The sequence below is a fragment of the Toxotes jaculatrix genome, chromosome 4 (assembly GCF_017976425.1).
Source record: "Toxotes jaculatrix isolate fToxJac2 chromosome 4, fToxJac2.pri, whole genome shotgun sequence".
NCBI lineage: Eukaryota > Metazoa > Chordata > Actinopteri > Toxotidae > Toxotes > Toxotes jaculatrix.
This window is the reverse complement of record NC_054397.1, coordinates 18,724,862-18,740,077: the sequence shown is the minus strand read 5'-3', so window position 1 is coordinate 18,740,077 and position 15,216 is coordinate 18,724,862. Positions and strand designations below refer to the sequence as shown.

Here is a 15,216-nt window from a genome sequence, read left to right as displayed (position 1 = left end):
GTAAGAATAAAATCAGAGGAGGATGTTACTCAAAGAGTCTACAGGACCTTTACTGAGCATTTCTCCAAGTCTGATGGAGCACGTTGAACATGACTGGGAAAATTATTTATCACCGTCATTTGGTTCCACTTCATGTATTTGACATATAAAGCAGGCAACATAAGGAAAATGAAAGATACATTTATACAATTATTCACCAACATTTCCTTTAAAACTGCAACCAGAACTTGAACTTTTTAAAAATGTGATCTTTGTCTGCAGAGGCTGATGATGTTCTTCTTAACATTTCTAACAGGTATTTTAGGAGCCCTGAAAGGTAGTGAACTATTTGGGCTGTTTGAGATATTTGAAGATGGTGAAATAAATGTTTCAGGACGGTCTGCGTGTTGTAGCTTGTATGAGGGCAGCCAGGCAGATCAGCTTGCAACAGGTGGTGCAGCTGATGTAGACAAGGTGGACATTTGTTGGGTCACAACTGTTTCTGCTTCATAAGTACGCTTCACCCCGCCTGTTAAATGGAAGCACCACTTTTAAAAAAAAAAAAAAAAAAGAAAAAGAAAAAAAAATCACTGAAATTTCCCCCAAATAAAAAAAAAAAGCAAAACAGTAATGGATTTTTTTTTGAGTCACAGAGACTTCTTTATTGTGGTATTCTTTAATTGTTTAATCTTTCTGCAACTTCTTTGGAATATTTGCATCATGGAAACACACACACACAGTTTTTTTTTTTTTTTACTTTTTGAAAATTTATGTAACATTTGAATGGATATGCTTATTGATACTTTTAAACTACAGCAGGACCATAGTGATGCTTTTGCTCAGTGTTGTTTCACGAGCTGAGCAATGGCTCACATCTGTAACTCTAATGGAAAAAAGATTGAGCCAAAATGCGTAAATGTCACAAACTGAATCTCTTCAGCGGTGCGTTATTTCAGAAGTAAAATACGGGCCTACGTGGTGCTTGTAATAACAACTTTAGTCTGAGATTTCCCACTGTATGTCACACACTGAACACATGAAAGTAGTATGTGAAGGTAGCGATGATGGCCCCTCATTAGGCTTTTTTGATCTGATACAGTACAAAAGGCCTACAGCAGTGGAAAACCAGGAAAAACAAGAAATGAGAAATATTGCTATCATATGCTTTCATATATATATATATATATATACATATATATATATACTCACATATAGATGTTATACAGTACGAGTTGCTTCACATCAAAGTGTTACAGGAACCTGGTGATACCTTTTGATATTGAACACTCCTTTTTGTAAATACATAATTCAAAAAACAAACAAACAAACAAAAAAAAAAAAACACTAATCTTTAGTCCACCACTTGCTGTCCCAGCTGTATCATCTACAGGCTGGGATTTTTTCTTAAAATGTGATGCTGACCTCTTTATCACTATGCACCAAAATCATCCAGTTTTAGTCAGGACAATGAAGTAATCTCTCTTTCTCTAAAGTGGTGCATGTAAAGGCAGACAGAAAAAAAAAAAAGACAGACCAGAAAAAGTCACTCTCACAGGCTTATTATATGAAAACCCAAATAAGATAGTTGGGATATACTGATATAAGCAGAAATACCGAGCGTGATAAAACCGTAGCCAGTTTAACCCTGGTCCATGCTAGCAGTGCACACTCTATTGTAACTATTTAGCATTTAATGTGTCCTATTATAGATATTCATGAATTAGAAATAAAGAAACAATTTCTGCCAAATATGACCTGACATGCAATGCACTGCATTTGAAAACACATTCAGATCATTGCAGCGCCGTACAGGTGGTGGAGTCGACATGGTTAAAATCTAAACATCAATTAAGCAGCTTTCACACTTATGTGTTTTCTCCAGTTTTCCCCCAAGACATACGGGATCTCTCCGGAGCTCCGCAAACAAAACATAAAGTCTCTTTGAGCCCTCAGTCTCAGTCTGTATGCTTAACATGGCTGCTTGCATGAGTAGAGGAGGTACTTCTTATGCTGCCACACAGTCCTTTGGTTGAAAGAAAAAAATAAAATGATGGTCTGCGATTAAAATCAGTGGCTCCATCGGTTGCTTTCAGCAGGTTTTAACCAATGGCAGCCACAGAGTGTAGTCACATGGTACAAAGTGAGAGAAGTCTCCCCCCAACAGGCGGCATAAGTCCATTAATGAAGGACCGGCTTGTCTGCCACTGCTGGAAGGCTGTGATGCACCAGTTTGTACCTGTAATGACCTGTGTATGTTTTGTGTGTTTGCTTCATTTGAGTGTGCAGGTACAGCTTGACACTGAGTGTGTGTGTGTGTGTCTGTGCAAGTCTTCTACTGTGTGTATGTGTGAAACAGACAAGACTTTGTGTCTGTGTGAGCATGTTTGTTTTTTTTTGCGATCCTATGTGCACATGAGCACATTTATGTTTAAGTTCAGCTTTCTGAGAAGCAGTGGGAGTCGCTCTCTCTCAGATGGTGACGGGACAGCTTATGACTTTGTCCTCCAGCATGACACTGATGATGAGGAACACGAAGTAGAGCAGGAACATAAGAAAGCCCAGCAACTTGCTCATTCTCCACTTGCAAGCTGCAATGGACATGATGACGAAGAGGAGCATGAGGAAGAGGAGGACGATGGCGCAGAACAAGCCATTGCTGCTCACCTCGACGGCCTTGAAGTCGTTGATGATGTTGTAGAGGAGCCAGGGGAACGGCAAACTGGGAGGAGGAGAAAGCACAGCAAAGAAGAGTTATTTATCTCTGTCCTTAGCACACAGCTCTTAGAGTAAATGTTTTGACTGTCTTTTGCTGGACTCACCCCACAGTGATATCAAAGATGTTGGAGCCCACAGAGCTGGACACGGCCATGTCACCGAGGCCTTTTCGTGCTACAATCACACTGGTGATCAGGTCGGGGATTGAAGTGCCAGCTGCTAATATGGTCAGACCCATGATCTCTTCTGTGATCCAGAAAGTTTCTCCAACCTGAAAGGGAGTAAACATGGCGCTTCATGTTGCAGCTGCACAATTTTGAAACGTCATAAAGGCAGAAAAGTTTTCCACGGTGCTCAGAGCAATCATTTTTGCTTTATTTCTGGTTTTGTTTGGGATTTATGTGTGCTTAGGCATCACTTTGCTATCATGGGCTGAAAGGTTTAAACACCAACCATCCCTTTACAACAGAGTCAGTGAGTGAGTGCACACGATGGAGGCAAAATAAAAATGACATGACAAGACTAAATATTTCCAGATAAAAGCCGGTGTGCTTCTTCTGTGACCTTGCACGCATGACCTCCTGCTTCAGGACTGTCTTTGCATTTGCACTGTTAAAATAGAGCATTACAGGTTGATCTGACTGTGGATCAAGGCAGATTAGTCGGGATTAGCTACCGTGGTCACACATTCAGCACCTTGACTGCTGCACTCTGATAAGAGAGGCGTCAGAAATAGAATAAAATAGAACAAACCAGACAGCAGAATTGGTGCATGTGACAAACAATCAGAGATTATAAGAAATATAAATCTTGAAGTACAGATCTTACAGGTTTCCTCTTTGGAATTGTGTTGTATGAGTGTGTGTGTGTGTGTGTGTCTGTGTGTGTGTGTGTGTGTGTGTGTGTGGGTGTGTGTGTTTTGTACCTGGTGAGCCCACCAGACCATCAGGTAGGAGAAGAAAGCAATCCAACAGATGGAGCCAATGAAAGTGATGGGGAAGAACTTTACTGAGCTCTGAAAATAAAGACAAAAAACAAGACAAAATACTCAAATCCAAATGTCAAGAAAGTGCAAAACAAAATCATTGTGTTACACCCAAAATGATTATGGAGGTCGTGCAACATAGAAACTAAACAAGAGAAACACTGAATATAAGTTTTCTCATTTTGTTTACATCAGTAATGATTTTAAAAACAGCAGGACAACACGCCTGTGTTTTCAATTAACAAGCTGAGAAACACAAACTCCTCAGTGAACTATGTGAACTTATAATATTGTCAAGATATCTGATGAGAAAAAGTTTGTGTGTGTTTGTGTGTGCTGTCACCTCTCGCCTGACGTCGGGCAGTGTAGCCCACAGTGGAAATACAATGGGCAGGATGAGTAGGTAGGTGATCCTTTTCCTGGCGGTGTCAGGCCAGGCCAAGCTCAGAGGCTGGTCTTCATCCTCCTCTTCATCACCATCCTGAGGAAGAGTTCATGAATTATACTGGACATATATTGAATGCATCAACATATTATCAGCAATGGTAAAGCTATGTATTGCTGAGGCTTTTGTACGTTGAAGTCAGGTGATACATTTTTAATAGGTTTTTTAAGGATTTATGTGCACTTGTTTGAGGCTCTATAAAAATAAAATGGTTTTTAAAAAGCCTTGAATGTGAACCATACCCCGTCTCCTCCTGCAACACCGTTCATGGGTGGCGTGACTTCCACTGCGACATTTGTACTGTTGGGAATGTTTTTATCAGCTTCAGGAAAGGAAAGAAAACAAAGAGAGAAAAAGACAAAAATGGTTTAAGGGACACTTTCATGAGAAGTGTGTTAATTGGAAATAAAAATGGTGGTCAAACGACACAGAGGGAAAAGATGAAACTTTGCATTTGCATTTCTTTAAGCTAGTGTCTGGGAGAGGATTCATATGTGGAGAAACAAAATATCCATGTTAATCTTCCCAGCTCATTCTTACAAGTGTAACATCATATGGAAAATCTTTTATGCCTCTAAAAAAACAGATTAAACATATGAATAAATAAGTAAATGAACGATAAAAATATATCATTTGATGATAAAATAGTATCTCACTTTACAGAAACACCTCCTTCTAACTCCCACATGGTCGCACGCTTTCTTATAGATATCACAAATGTGTGTTCATGCACAAGTCATCACTGTCGCTCACCTACGCCGTTGGCACTGACTGCTTCATCTTTACACTTCTGCTTGGCCATTTTGTGAAGGATTGATGCCTTCTCTTTAAATTGTCCTAAAACAGAGAAAAGGAGACATTTTAAGCGGTCCAGCAGCTGAACATTTACTGTGGTAGGACTACTTGCAGGAGACACAACCATAGGACAGAGATAACTGACACTGAGACAGAACAGACAGAGCAAACTGGACTGTCTTGCTGTCACACAGCCTAATTCTATGTGGAGGAATGTAATGATTACATAACACGTATGTAGCCTGTTCACTTGTGTTTCAAAGCTTGTGCTTTTGATATTACACCTTGTTTTAGAGATCTTGTCGCATTTGAGTGTGTTGTCTCTGTGTTTTTTTTTTTTTTAACCCTACCTTCATCACTGAGAGGGTCCAGTGTGTGTATCATGAGCTGGAAAATGCTGTTTCTCATCAGTGAGTTGTGCAGAGATGCACAGCTGCCTTCTCTCTGCAGCCTGGGCTTTGCCTGTGAAAATAAATAAATGAATAAATAAATAAATATTGACTGACTCTCATATATTCAGCATAACGTTATTTTTACGCCAGACACATAAACTGCTTTCTTATAACATGACCAGTATCAGAGATTTCATGATAAGTTTACACACACACACACATAACAAATTTACCGTCAGCTTGTTCTCATCATCTCCTGGTGCATTTACCTTTAGGGAAAAACACAGAGAAAAAAAAAACACAATGTATATACAGTGTAAGTTTTCTTATATATATACATATACATGCATACAGTCCTCTATATATGCAGGGTGTGGACACAGTAACACAAATGTGCTATATGCAATCTAATACATTAGGCCTGCAATAAATGCAATTCATTTCTTACGATGTTCCATATTTGTGACACAACACTCTTATTTGACACCAGTTTTTCAGTTTGTATTGCTTTTGGATTGGATTGCATCACCACAATGGCAGGGTGAGGAGGGGATAAGTGAAATAATCAGATGACACAGCTACAATATAGCTGAGTGAAACTCCTACAGACCCAGAGGTGCTCATAACAGATTTGAAAATGTAAAATCACGCAGTGAAAACACACAAACACCTAAAGTAATGATTTACATTTTAATGAATCAGCCCCACCCACTAAAACCAAATGTCTGAGCACATAAGTAGGTAGAAAACAAAGGAAAAAAAAAAAGGTAAAATGGAAAAGGATGCAAGACTGCAGAGATAAACCTCTTATCTTACTTTTTTTAGATCAAGGATATGATTCTTCTACCCTGTAAGTGTGATGACAGCACAGAGCGGTAGGGACAGATATGAAAGATGAACATGAGCCTCGTTCAATCCACAATATGGCAAAGAAATATGTGAAAAATATGTGGAAAACACCTCTGCGACCTGATCCAAAATTTGCCTCCCTCTTCTCAGGAAATTAGACTAATCTACGTCAGTTGCACAGCTCACTGTTTATGCACCCTGAGACATCACTGTCTCCTCCTTTTTTACTCCTCCTCTTCACTGCTGCTGGAGGGAGCAAACCAGAGCCCGAGGTTTTGGGTCCTGTTCCAACATGAAGACTAGGATCCTACATGCACAACACACACACACACACACACATACACAGAGGAGGACTCACACTAATCTCAACCTCAGCCATTTCTTCAGAGGACATATACAGCACAGTGGTGTCACCACATTGAGAAACACACACAAACACACACAGTCCACCGGCAGAGACAGACAGAGACTGTGGTGCTGGTTTGTGAAAAAAACAAACAAAAACAAAACAGAGGTGGTGATGTCAGCAGTGGGGATGGTTTAGTGTGGGAATCAGGGATTTTGAGATGTTCAAGAAAACAGATGGGAGCATCAGGTTTCGTAGGTAGATATTGTGTTATGTAATCCAAATTTAAGACCAAAATTGTTTTCATGAATTGACTGAGGAGATTCGCAGAATTTGTTACAGTTACAGTTATATTTTACCAAACAAATGATCACAGAGGGCAGTAGCTCTATCACACCCTAGACCTGTGTTTCCTGAGTGTACAGAGAGGTTTGCTCCAAAAATGAAAGAAAGAATAAAACAAAGAGCCGAGGATGTAGATTAAAGCTACAACCGATTGCAGATCACAGTGTGTACAAAAAGTAGAAACGTAACCCACCATCAAAAATCATAACACAAGTTTGAAACATCACGTTAATCTCAAAATGACTGGCAGGCGTTTTAATAAACAGACTCGAGGTATTTACTAAATGAAGTAAAAATGACGGTAATTTCAGAAATCTACCTTTGATTAAACTAATGATCAGAGGTTTTATCAGGACTAAAGTTTTGAAATTATGTGGAACTACATTTCAAAGTAGATCACAAATTAGAAAAACAGTCAGTCTTCTGTATATAGTTGTCCCTGTTCCTCCCAATATATCTCTCAAGACAGGTTTGTATGGGCATTTACTGAGCTGGATTTCCAAGTTAAACTCTCTCACTATTTCTCTCAGTCACTTGTGCAGTCATAACAGTTTCAAGCTGCCAAACGCTGTGTGAGTTTTCTGAGACTTTAAACGGACAGAATAGTTTAAAAGAGAGCCTATAAACAGCCCTGTATTTAATTGATAAAAATGATGAATGAGGACAGAAGTTGTAAATTTTGCTGGTCTGTCTTGTCTTTTTCCTTAAATAGTGCCAAACCTAACACGGTGTTAGCTCACACAAACACATCACACAGCTGAGGTAACTATTGCTTTTCTTTTTATACACTTTCTAATTCATATTACAAGCTACAGATATCCTATACATACAGCTAGAAAACCTAAAAAGCAAACAGACATCTACAAACACCAAGCAGAGAGGTGGGTGGGGTTTTGTTGTTGACACATTTTCATGATGGAGGCCTCAGAGCTTGAGCAGATAATCCCTTTAGCTTGCATCTGACAAGACACCTACCACTGTTATGGAAGCTGAAGCAAAGCTAAAGAAAGGGTTTTCTTTTAGGGTTTAAAGGGCTGTCACTCCTATAGACCTGTTACGTGTTTGTCCAGTCCAGATTTCTCAATGTAGGTATTTATAGTTTCAGCTGCATGAAGACCCCCTGACTGCACATTAGGTGATGTTCATGATTTTCATTCAGCTGCAAGTTTACATTCACCTGATTAAGATTCACCTACACAGACTCATCAAACTGAGCAGGATACACTTTCAGAACTGTGTGATCTGCAAACAAAGCTGATTTTTTTTTTCTCCAGAGCTGTACTGTTTTATATACACTATACAATAAATTATTATTAAGAAAAATAACAGCGACATGTTAAAGGAAGGAGGAAAAAGAAGCAGTGGACACCTGACAGTGTATCTATGAGCCTATTTTGCTCCTCTAAAACTGGTGAATGTCTTCCAAAGCCAAACCTTTTCAGTCAGTAATTCCAGCAGGTTGCAACAACAGATTCAAGCAGAAACATAATGAGAACTGTCACAGAATAAGATCATCCAGAGTAACATTACTGTAAGTTACCTTGTTGAGAACGTTAGGTTAGGTCTATTTTATATAGATATAATAACACATGTACTATGAAACCACATGCTGTTGTTCATACCTTGTTATTTTCTGAGTTCAATGTTTGATGCATTTTCCTGATTTTGTAGAGAATTAATAAACGGAGCTGAACCTCTTTGCCTTATAATGTACACCTCTCTTCATTGAAACAAGATACTCTTGTACATGTGTAAGGCAGTTCTTTTTCTAACTTAATAATAACAATAACAATAACAATAATAATAAAGAATATATTAATATTGTGTATTGTGTATTCATAATTTTAGAATTAGTAGAAAGCATCAACCTTGAGAAGTTAAATGAATTATTACAAACAGGTCATGACTCATTAATATTATGATAAAGAGCTTTTTGAGATTTGAAGATGATCTGTGCAGAGAAGGAAGAAAGCCTCACTAAACGATTTGTTCACTTTGGACTGAGCTGCTGTTCCAGGTCAGTTGTCTCATCCCTGGTCCAGACAAGGAGATACAGACACTGGACGAATGCCAAGATGTAAAGAGCTGACCTGGGGCCAGCAGATTTACACCAAATGTTCCCTTCATCATAATTGTCATCACTGATAATTAAACCAGTGAGGCACAATCAGACCAACTTTTCAAAATTCAAACACATCCATGTCTCCTTTCCCACCCTCTTGTCCTCTCTCTCTCTCTCTCTCTCTCTCTCTCTCTCTCTCTCTCTCTCTCTCTCTCTCTCTCTCTCTCTCTCTCTCTCCCTCAGTGTACACCTGACTGTCCGAGCTGTGGGGCTTAGCCAGGATTAATCGGCAGAGATCACCACTTTTAGACTGGTTATTTTCAAGCCTGTGTGTGAAGTCCTGCAGTAACTTTCACAGGTCACCACCCTATCAAACGTTTCTCTTTCACACTCATTTGTCAGCAAATCCCTACTACCTTTTTAATGTATTATAAGTCAAATTTCCTCGACAAGTTCCACTGCAGTCAGCACTATAGAGTCTGTGGATTCCTGGATTTTTGCTGCTTCCCTCACAGTTACTGTCACATTTTAGGAGAGCAGATTTTGAAAGATCACAATGATGATATGAAAATAAAAAATCAGTCCTGTTGTGGAACTGAGGCAAACTGAGGTTGCCAGTGCTGACCCCAGAACAGAATCCGCTGTATGAAGAAAAATGTCACCACCCATTAAATATGGAATAAACACATCAAAAACCAATGTGAATCTGCACTCCAGATCATGAATATTTAAAATCCCCAGAATTCTACTGAGCAAACAAATAAGCCAAATAAATCTTCCTTTTCCAAACAGATACTGATGTCTTCTTCTGTTCTGCACTGTGATTCATGCAGGACAGAAATTTATTATGTCCAGAAGAACTTGAACATTTTGTTATTGCTCTGCACAGAAGCAGAGTTACAGTGTGCTGGGCTGTATGTTTGCTGTCGTCACTGCAGGTAAGCAGTTAATAAGGGGATCAGAAAGGATTGGCGTCTTTAGTGCCATCAGCAAGCAAACCAGCAAATCGCCTCTCTCTCCCCTTGTACATAGATGCTGTATGCAACATATATGAAACACAAAACCACAGGAAACATCCTAAATTATGCACTAAAATTAAAAAAAAACCCACAATGCGTTATGAGCATGACTGCAGGCTGACAAAGGCACATTCAGTCTTTTCTCTCAGTGACTTGCTGATTCCTGCTCCCCCCAAGGAGCATCTGACTATTATTAGAGGCTTAAATGCGATTGGAGAGCATTAACCCCGGGGGATTATTTAGCTGCGACCGACACATGAGGGCAAGACAGTTGGACATCAAGTGCCGTACGACAGAAAGAGAAAAGCTGTTCTTGGGTTGAGGCAAGGCAAGCCTGAAGAACAGCTGATTCCCAGAAGGGCACAAATGTCAAACTGAGCTTCTGCAACAACACTGATTCCAACAGAGGTTGATCAGGAAATGGATGAGCTCACAGGTTTAGGAGAAATACAAAGAACATGACAATTATAAATGTGGATCAGACAGTTTTGGATTGTTCTTGTGCTCACAGCGGCCGGACTACAATGACATAAAAAAAATCTTAAATACAGCATTCATCTGCCTGAAGATGATGAAAGAAACCAAAAAGTACTAAATCTGCTCTTACCGATCAATAATTAGGAATAAATGGAAAAGAGAAGGGACGCAGAGGCAAATAATAATAGATTTATCTTCTTACATAAGTGACGACGTGACGATGCAGGAGCAAATAACTCATAACTCTATAAAACCTCTAAATAAAAGCAAGTCATGCTTCTGGGGAAGCTATTTTTCTTGTTTGCATTTTCCTAAGCAGTGAAATGGAGGAGCTTTAAAGCAGGTATGACCATAGTGGAGGCTGATGATCATTAGCTCATCTGCTGCCTAAAACCTGAGACCTTCCAATGGCCTGAATTACGACCTTAAAAGTATCTGTATCATTCTAAGTGTTTTTAACCACTATTGTATCTTAACAGTTTACATTTTGAGAACAAGACCTTGCTTTAAAGGTCTATGATGATTAAAATGTTCATAATCTGTGATTAATATTTCTGGACAAACAAAAGCAGCACTGCACTGTATACGCCCCTGAAGAACTGGTGATGGGTGATGCTGGTCTAAGCTACAGGCAAGCTGCTCTAAGATCAGTCAACAGATGTTTGAGTCACCTGAGCGCCGTATGAGATTACAACATCAGAGAGCAACAGATCTGACTCCAACTGCACACACACAGACAGAAAATACAAGAGACGGAAAGACAAATATGAAAAAACAAAAAACAGAGATGCACATCCTCTCATAAATCCTTCACCAGGCAGAACAACGAGCGCTCCAAGCTAATCTCAAAATTACACTTTCCCATCATCTTATACCCGGCTGACATGAAGTGATTGGTTTAGTGATTGTGAAGTGATTGGTATTTTAAGTGTGTTCAGGTCAACATCCTGTCAGTGTGACTCACACTTACTGTGCAAGAGCCTAACTAAAGAACAGACAGATGCCTATGAAATCTGTATGTGACCCATGTTAGGATGAATAACCACAGATGTTCTGAAATTAGCTTTAGTGTGAATAGAGGACAAACAACACTCAGAACTACAGCCTTCTTCCACAGTCAGAGGATCCCTCTCACTTTACCCAATGCCATGACAAAACCAGGGGAGCTAAAGGAGGGAGCTGATGCTGATGCTGGTAGGAGAGACGCTACGTGGTTTTTTCTTTCTGACTAATTTCCCAATTTCTCTGCTTCTTTCTTTGCTTTTAGTTTTCCACTGATTTTTAATCACACAGGATGCCAGCCATCTCAACTCTCTCTACACTATGTGTGGGTTTCAGAATTGGCAACATAACATCAGAATTCACCAGCAATTACAATGTCTCAATGTAATAATGAAATAAATATCTCGATGTAACCAGTGTGATTATAACATGGGAAATGGACAATGGACTTCGAAGTGACTTGCTCCTAGCGTGGGATTGAAAAAAAAAAAAGAAACAACAGAAAAAGAAAAGCACTAATTTTATCTTTGAAGATCTCAGAATAGGCAGGTGAGTGCAAAGTTTGTAATATTTTGCAACGTTTTTCAAATGTCATTTTGAATGTGCAGTCTACCAAAAGCACTGAGCTGAGATACGTCATATTAAAGATTTAATACACCATATGGAAAAGTTTTAATGTATGGATGAATGAATGGATAAATGGCTTTTGACAGAATCCTGCTATTTTAGGTTTGGGCAGTTTTAACTGTAAACATATTTATCCTCCAACAGAGCTGATACAGCTCTTTGGAAAATGTTCAGTACTGTCAGAAGATGTATGTGATAGATGTGACCATTTAAGAACAGGTCATAGTGTTAATTTAGACACTCTCGTAAGTAATGAGAACATCAAAAGTATTCTTACACAAAATGTCTTTGTACTTCAGTCCATTTGAATTGAGGACATTTTAACAACCAGCTCTGTTGCTATTCCTATTCTGAGAGCCTTGCTGGACTCTGGTCTGGACTCGGTTTCTAAAAGTAGAAGATGAGGTCTGTTCCTTGACTTAGTCAGCATGAAGACACTGCAGTCTGGCCCTGCGTCTGGCTCTGTATGAGCTGCACGGGTTAAGACAAATCTTTATATCCTTCCAGAGGGGGATTCAGGGGGGTTTGGCTGCCTGACAGAGTGCTGCCTGTTCAGTAAGCTCTGTTTTAACACCCTCTCTGCCTCAATATAACACCCTCTCTGATTCCCAGAACAGGAGCACAGCTATTCTCAGGGTCAGTGGCCATGACCGGTTTTCTCTGCGATCTTATACACTGTGAAAACCAAATGTTTTTTTCTCAGATCAGTCATCAAGAGGTGCAACGATTTCAAGAATCACAAATGTTGACTTAAAGAAAGAAAAGGAAATGCATCTTATATATTTTGATCTTTGTCAGATATTTTCAACTTCTAAATATTTTCACTTCATTTTTCCTACTCTCTGGTACACCAAAAAGCCACTAATAGACTTAAAAACCTCTTGATGGTTGTTTCTGGTGGGGATGCTCCTTAAGTGGATGGAGATGTCAATCAGTGAATGAGAACACTGGGGTAAATGTATGGATGAATGAGTGTAAGTTTCAGCTGTTGGCATCCAAGATGGGGTGAAAGATGGGTGCTGTTCAGCAGAAAGTGGCAACAGTTGGGTCTGTACCTCAAAAGATGAGGGGTTAAGGGAAGATGGATGGATGGATGGATGGATGGATGGATGGATGGATGGATGGATGGACCAATGGATTGATGGGCGGATGGATGGAATCAGACTCACCTTTGATGCATTCTCCAGCTTGTCCACCTGGTTGCTGCCCAACATGCTCTTGATGAGAAGTTCTACTTTGGCATTGAACTTCATGAACGTCACATAGCAGGTGTAACACAACAGCAGGCTGATACTTTCCCCCAGTGTGATTTGATTATCCAGAAAGAAGTAGATAAGCATGAGCAAGCCAACGATATAGAATGAGACGTCTCTGAACAGAGGCCACCAGGTGAGGTTCAACACCTCTTTGGAGAACAGGGCACACATCCCGATCACAAACAGGATGTTGAATACGGCAGAGCCCACGATGGTACCGATACCCACATTACTGTGGGAGATGAAGACTCCTATGACAGAGGTGAAGAGCTCTGGGGCTGAGCCACCTGCCGCCATGAAGGTGGCTCCTGCTACATCATCAGAGATCTCCAGCTTCTCTGTGATGACAGTGAGCGCAGGGACAAAGAACTCATCGCAGACGATGGCTAAGGCTATGAACATGTATAACATGCCAAACATATGAAGCACCACATAGCCCTCACGTCTCTCCTCCACGCTGAAGTAGTCCGTTGGGTAGTCCCCTTGATTCATCTCTATTTCAGATGATCGCATGGCCACCGGTGTGTCCTCTGGCGCAGCTGAGAGGTTGTGGTACTGCAGAAGAGTTCTTTGGGGCACTTCTGCCTCTGCTGAGCCCTCGGCGGTGGATTCCAGCTCTGTGGCCACCGTTGTGGCCAAGGACAAGGCACTCCATGAGCAGACTGTGCAGACCACCACCAGGCTGATGATGAAGCCTAGAATCCGACCGGGCCGCAGCTTTCTCTTGATGACCTGGTAGTGGTGCCTAGCGCAGCTGCTGTGAGGGCCCATAAGGGGAGCTGAGCTGGAGGAAGCCATTGTGTCTCGACTCCTTATGGGTAGCATGAAATCCATGGTGTTTGGCGCAGGTTGTCAGGCAGAGTGGAAGTGTCTGGAATCCCCCCCAAAACTGGGCTGGTGGTGCTGGTGGCTTAGAGGGTGGGGGTGTGATAGGCCGCAGCGGTTCACCGATTTGTTTGCATGCTGCTCCCCAGTCTAAACACAGTGGAAGCCCTGCAGTCTGACTCCTGGATCTAGCCCAATCAAAGGCTTCCTCATATTACTCACTAGATGACAGAGAAAAAAAAGTAATACAGTTTTAATGCAAGGGAGCATTTCAAAAAAATAACCATAGTTATACTTCAGAACCTAAAAATTAGAAGAGCATACATAAAGTTAAGCTTCTTAATGCGATTGAGAGATGGGGGTTCTCAATGCATCTTCTGGGGTTTTAAGTTGATAAAAAGACAAATTACTTTTTACACCACTACATTTCTGCAGCATTACGAGTACTGCTGCTAGTTGCCTCAAAGATGAAGGTTTCACATTCAAATCATGATGAATATGATTTGGGAAACTGTTTTAGATAGACTACTCAACAGTGTATAAATTAATTCAAATTAGCTTCTCCTCAACCTGCTATAACAAAAAAGTTATTACTTATAGGTTGATGCATCCATAATAAAACCCCAGTAACATAATGTCTATAATAATGCAACACTGTGAATGGGGCAGTTCTGCATTATTTGACTCTGCTGCTGACAAATTTCAAGAGCTGGCTTTAAGTTCAAGGCTCAGATGAATGATAATTGCTGGGCAAAATATTCTGCATAAACCAACTAAACTGACGCTAGAACAATAACCTATCTGCAACTACAGTCAGTGTCTATGTGTCTATGCTACATGTTTACAAAATATATTACATAAACATATTTAAACCTTTTGCTTTCTTGTTTTTCATCTGAAATCCAACACTTTCTTGCAACTGCAATTACAGTATGTACTAATAGCTAATAGCAGTTGATAGTAGCAGTATTAATAGCAACAATTCTGTTAAACGTGCTGTGGCCTTCTTGACATTGTGTGAGGACCTGCAGTGAGAGCTTTCCTTTAAGTGAAGCTTGGACATTAGTGAAAGCTCATTAGGAAGCCATTTAATCCCT

At 40.2% G+C, this 15,216-nt stretch overlaps 1 protein-coding gene across 1 annotated transcript; it reads right to left on the bottom strand.

Moving 5' to 3' along the window:
• Positions 1-2,448: 2,448 nt before the first annotated feature.
• Positions 2,449-14,275, bottom strand: slc24a2 (solute carrier family 24 member 2). Its single transcript, XM_041036360.1, has 9 exons — positions 13,208-14,275; positions 5,545-5,580; positions 5,270-5,381; positions 4,878-4,961; positions 4,367-4,446; positions 4,023-4,160; positions 3,620-3,709; positions 2,799-2,965; positions 2,449-2,698 (listed from the first exon to the last, which is right to left on the bottom strand). The coding sequence occupies exons 1-9, from the start codon at positions 14,126-14,128 to the stop codon at positions 2,449-2,451; spliced, it is 1,878 nt and encodes a 625-aa protein (XP_040892294.1). The 5' UTR covers positions 14,129-14,275.
• Positions 14,276-15,216: the final 941 nt, after the last annotated feature.

Bases quoted from the DNA above. Each gene is read 5' to 3' on its own strand.
- slc24a2 (XM_041036360.1), bottom strand. From the start codon at position 14,128: ATGGATTTCATGCTACCCATAAGGAGTCGAGACACAATGGCTTCCTCC. The intron at 4,447-4,877 runs GTGAGCGACAGT...CCTTTCCTGAAG, and splicing joins AGTCAGTGCCAACGGCGTAG to CTGATAAAAACATTCCCAAC. The intron at 3,710-4,022 runs GTGACAGCACAC...CTTTATTTTCAG, and splicing joins TGCCCGACGTCAGGCGAGAG to AGCTCAGTAAAGTTCTTCCC.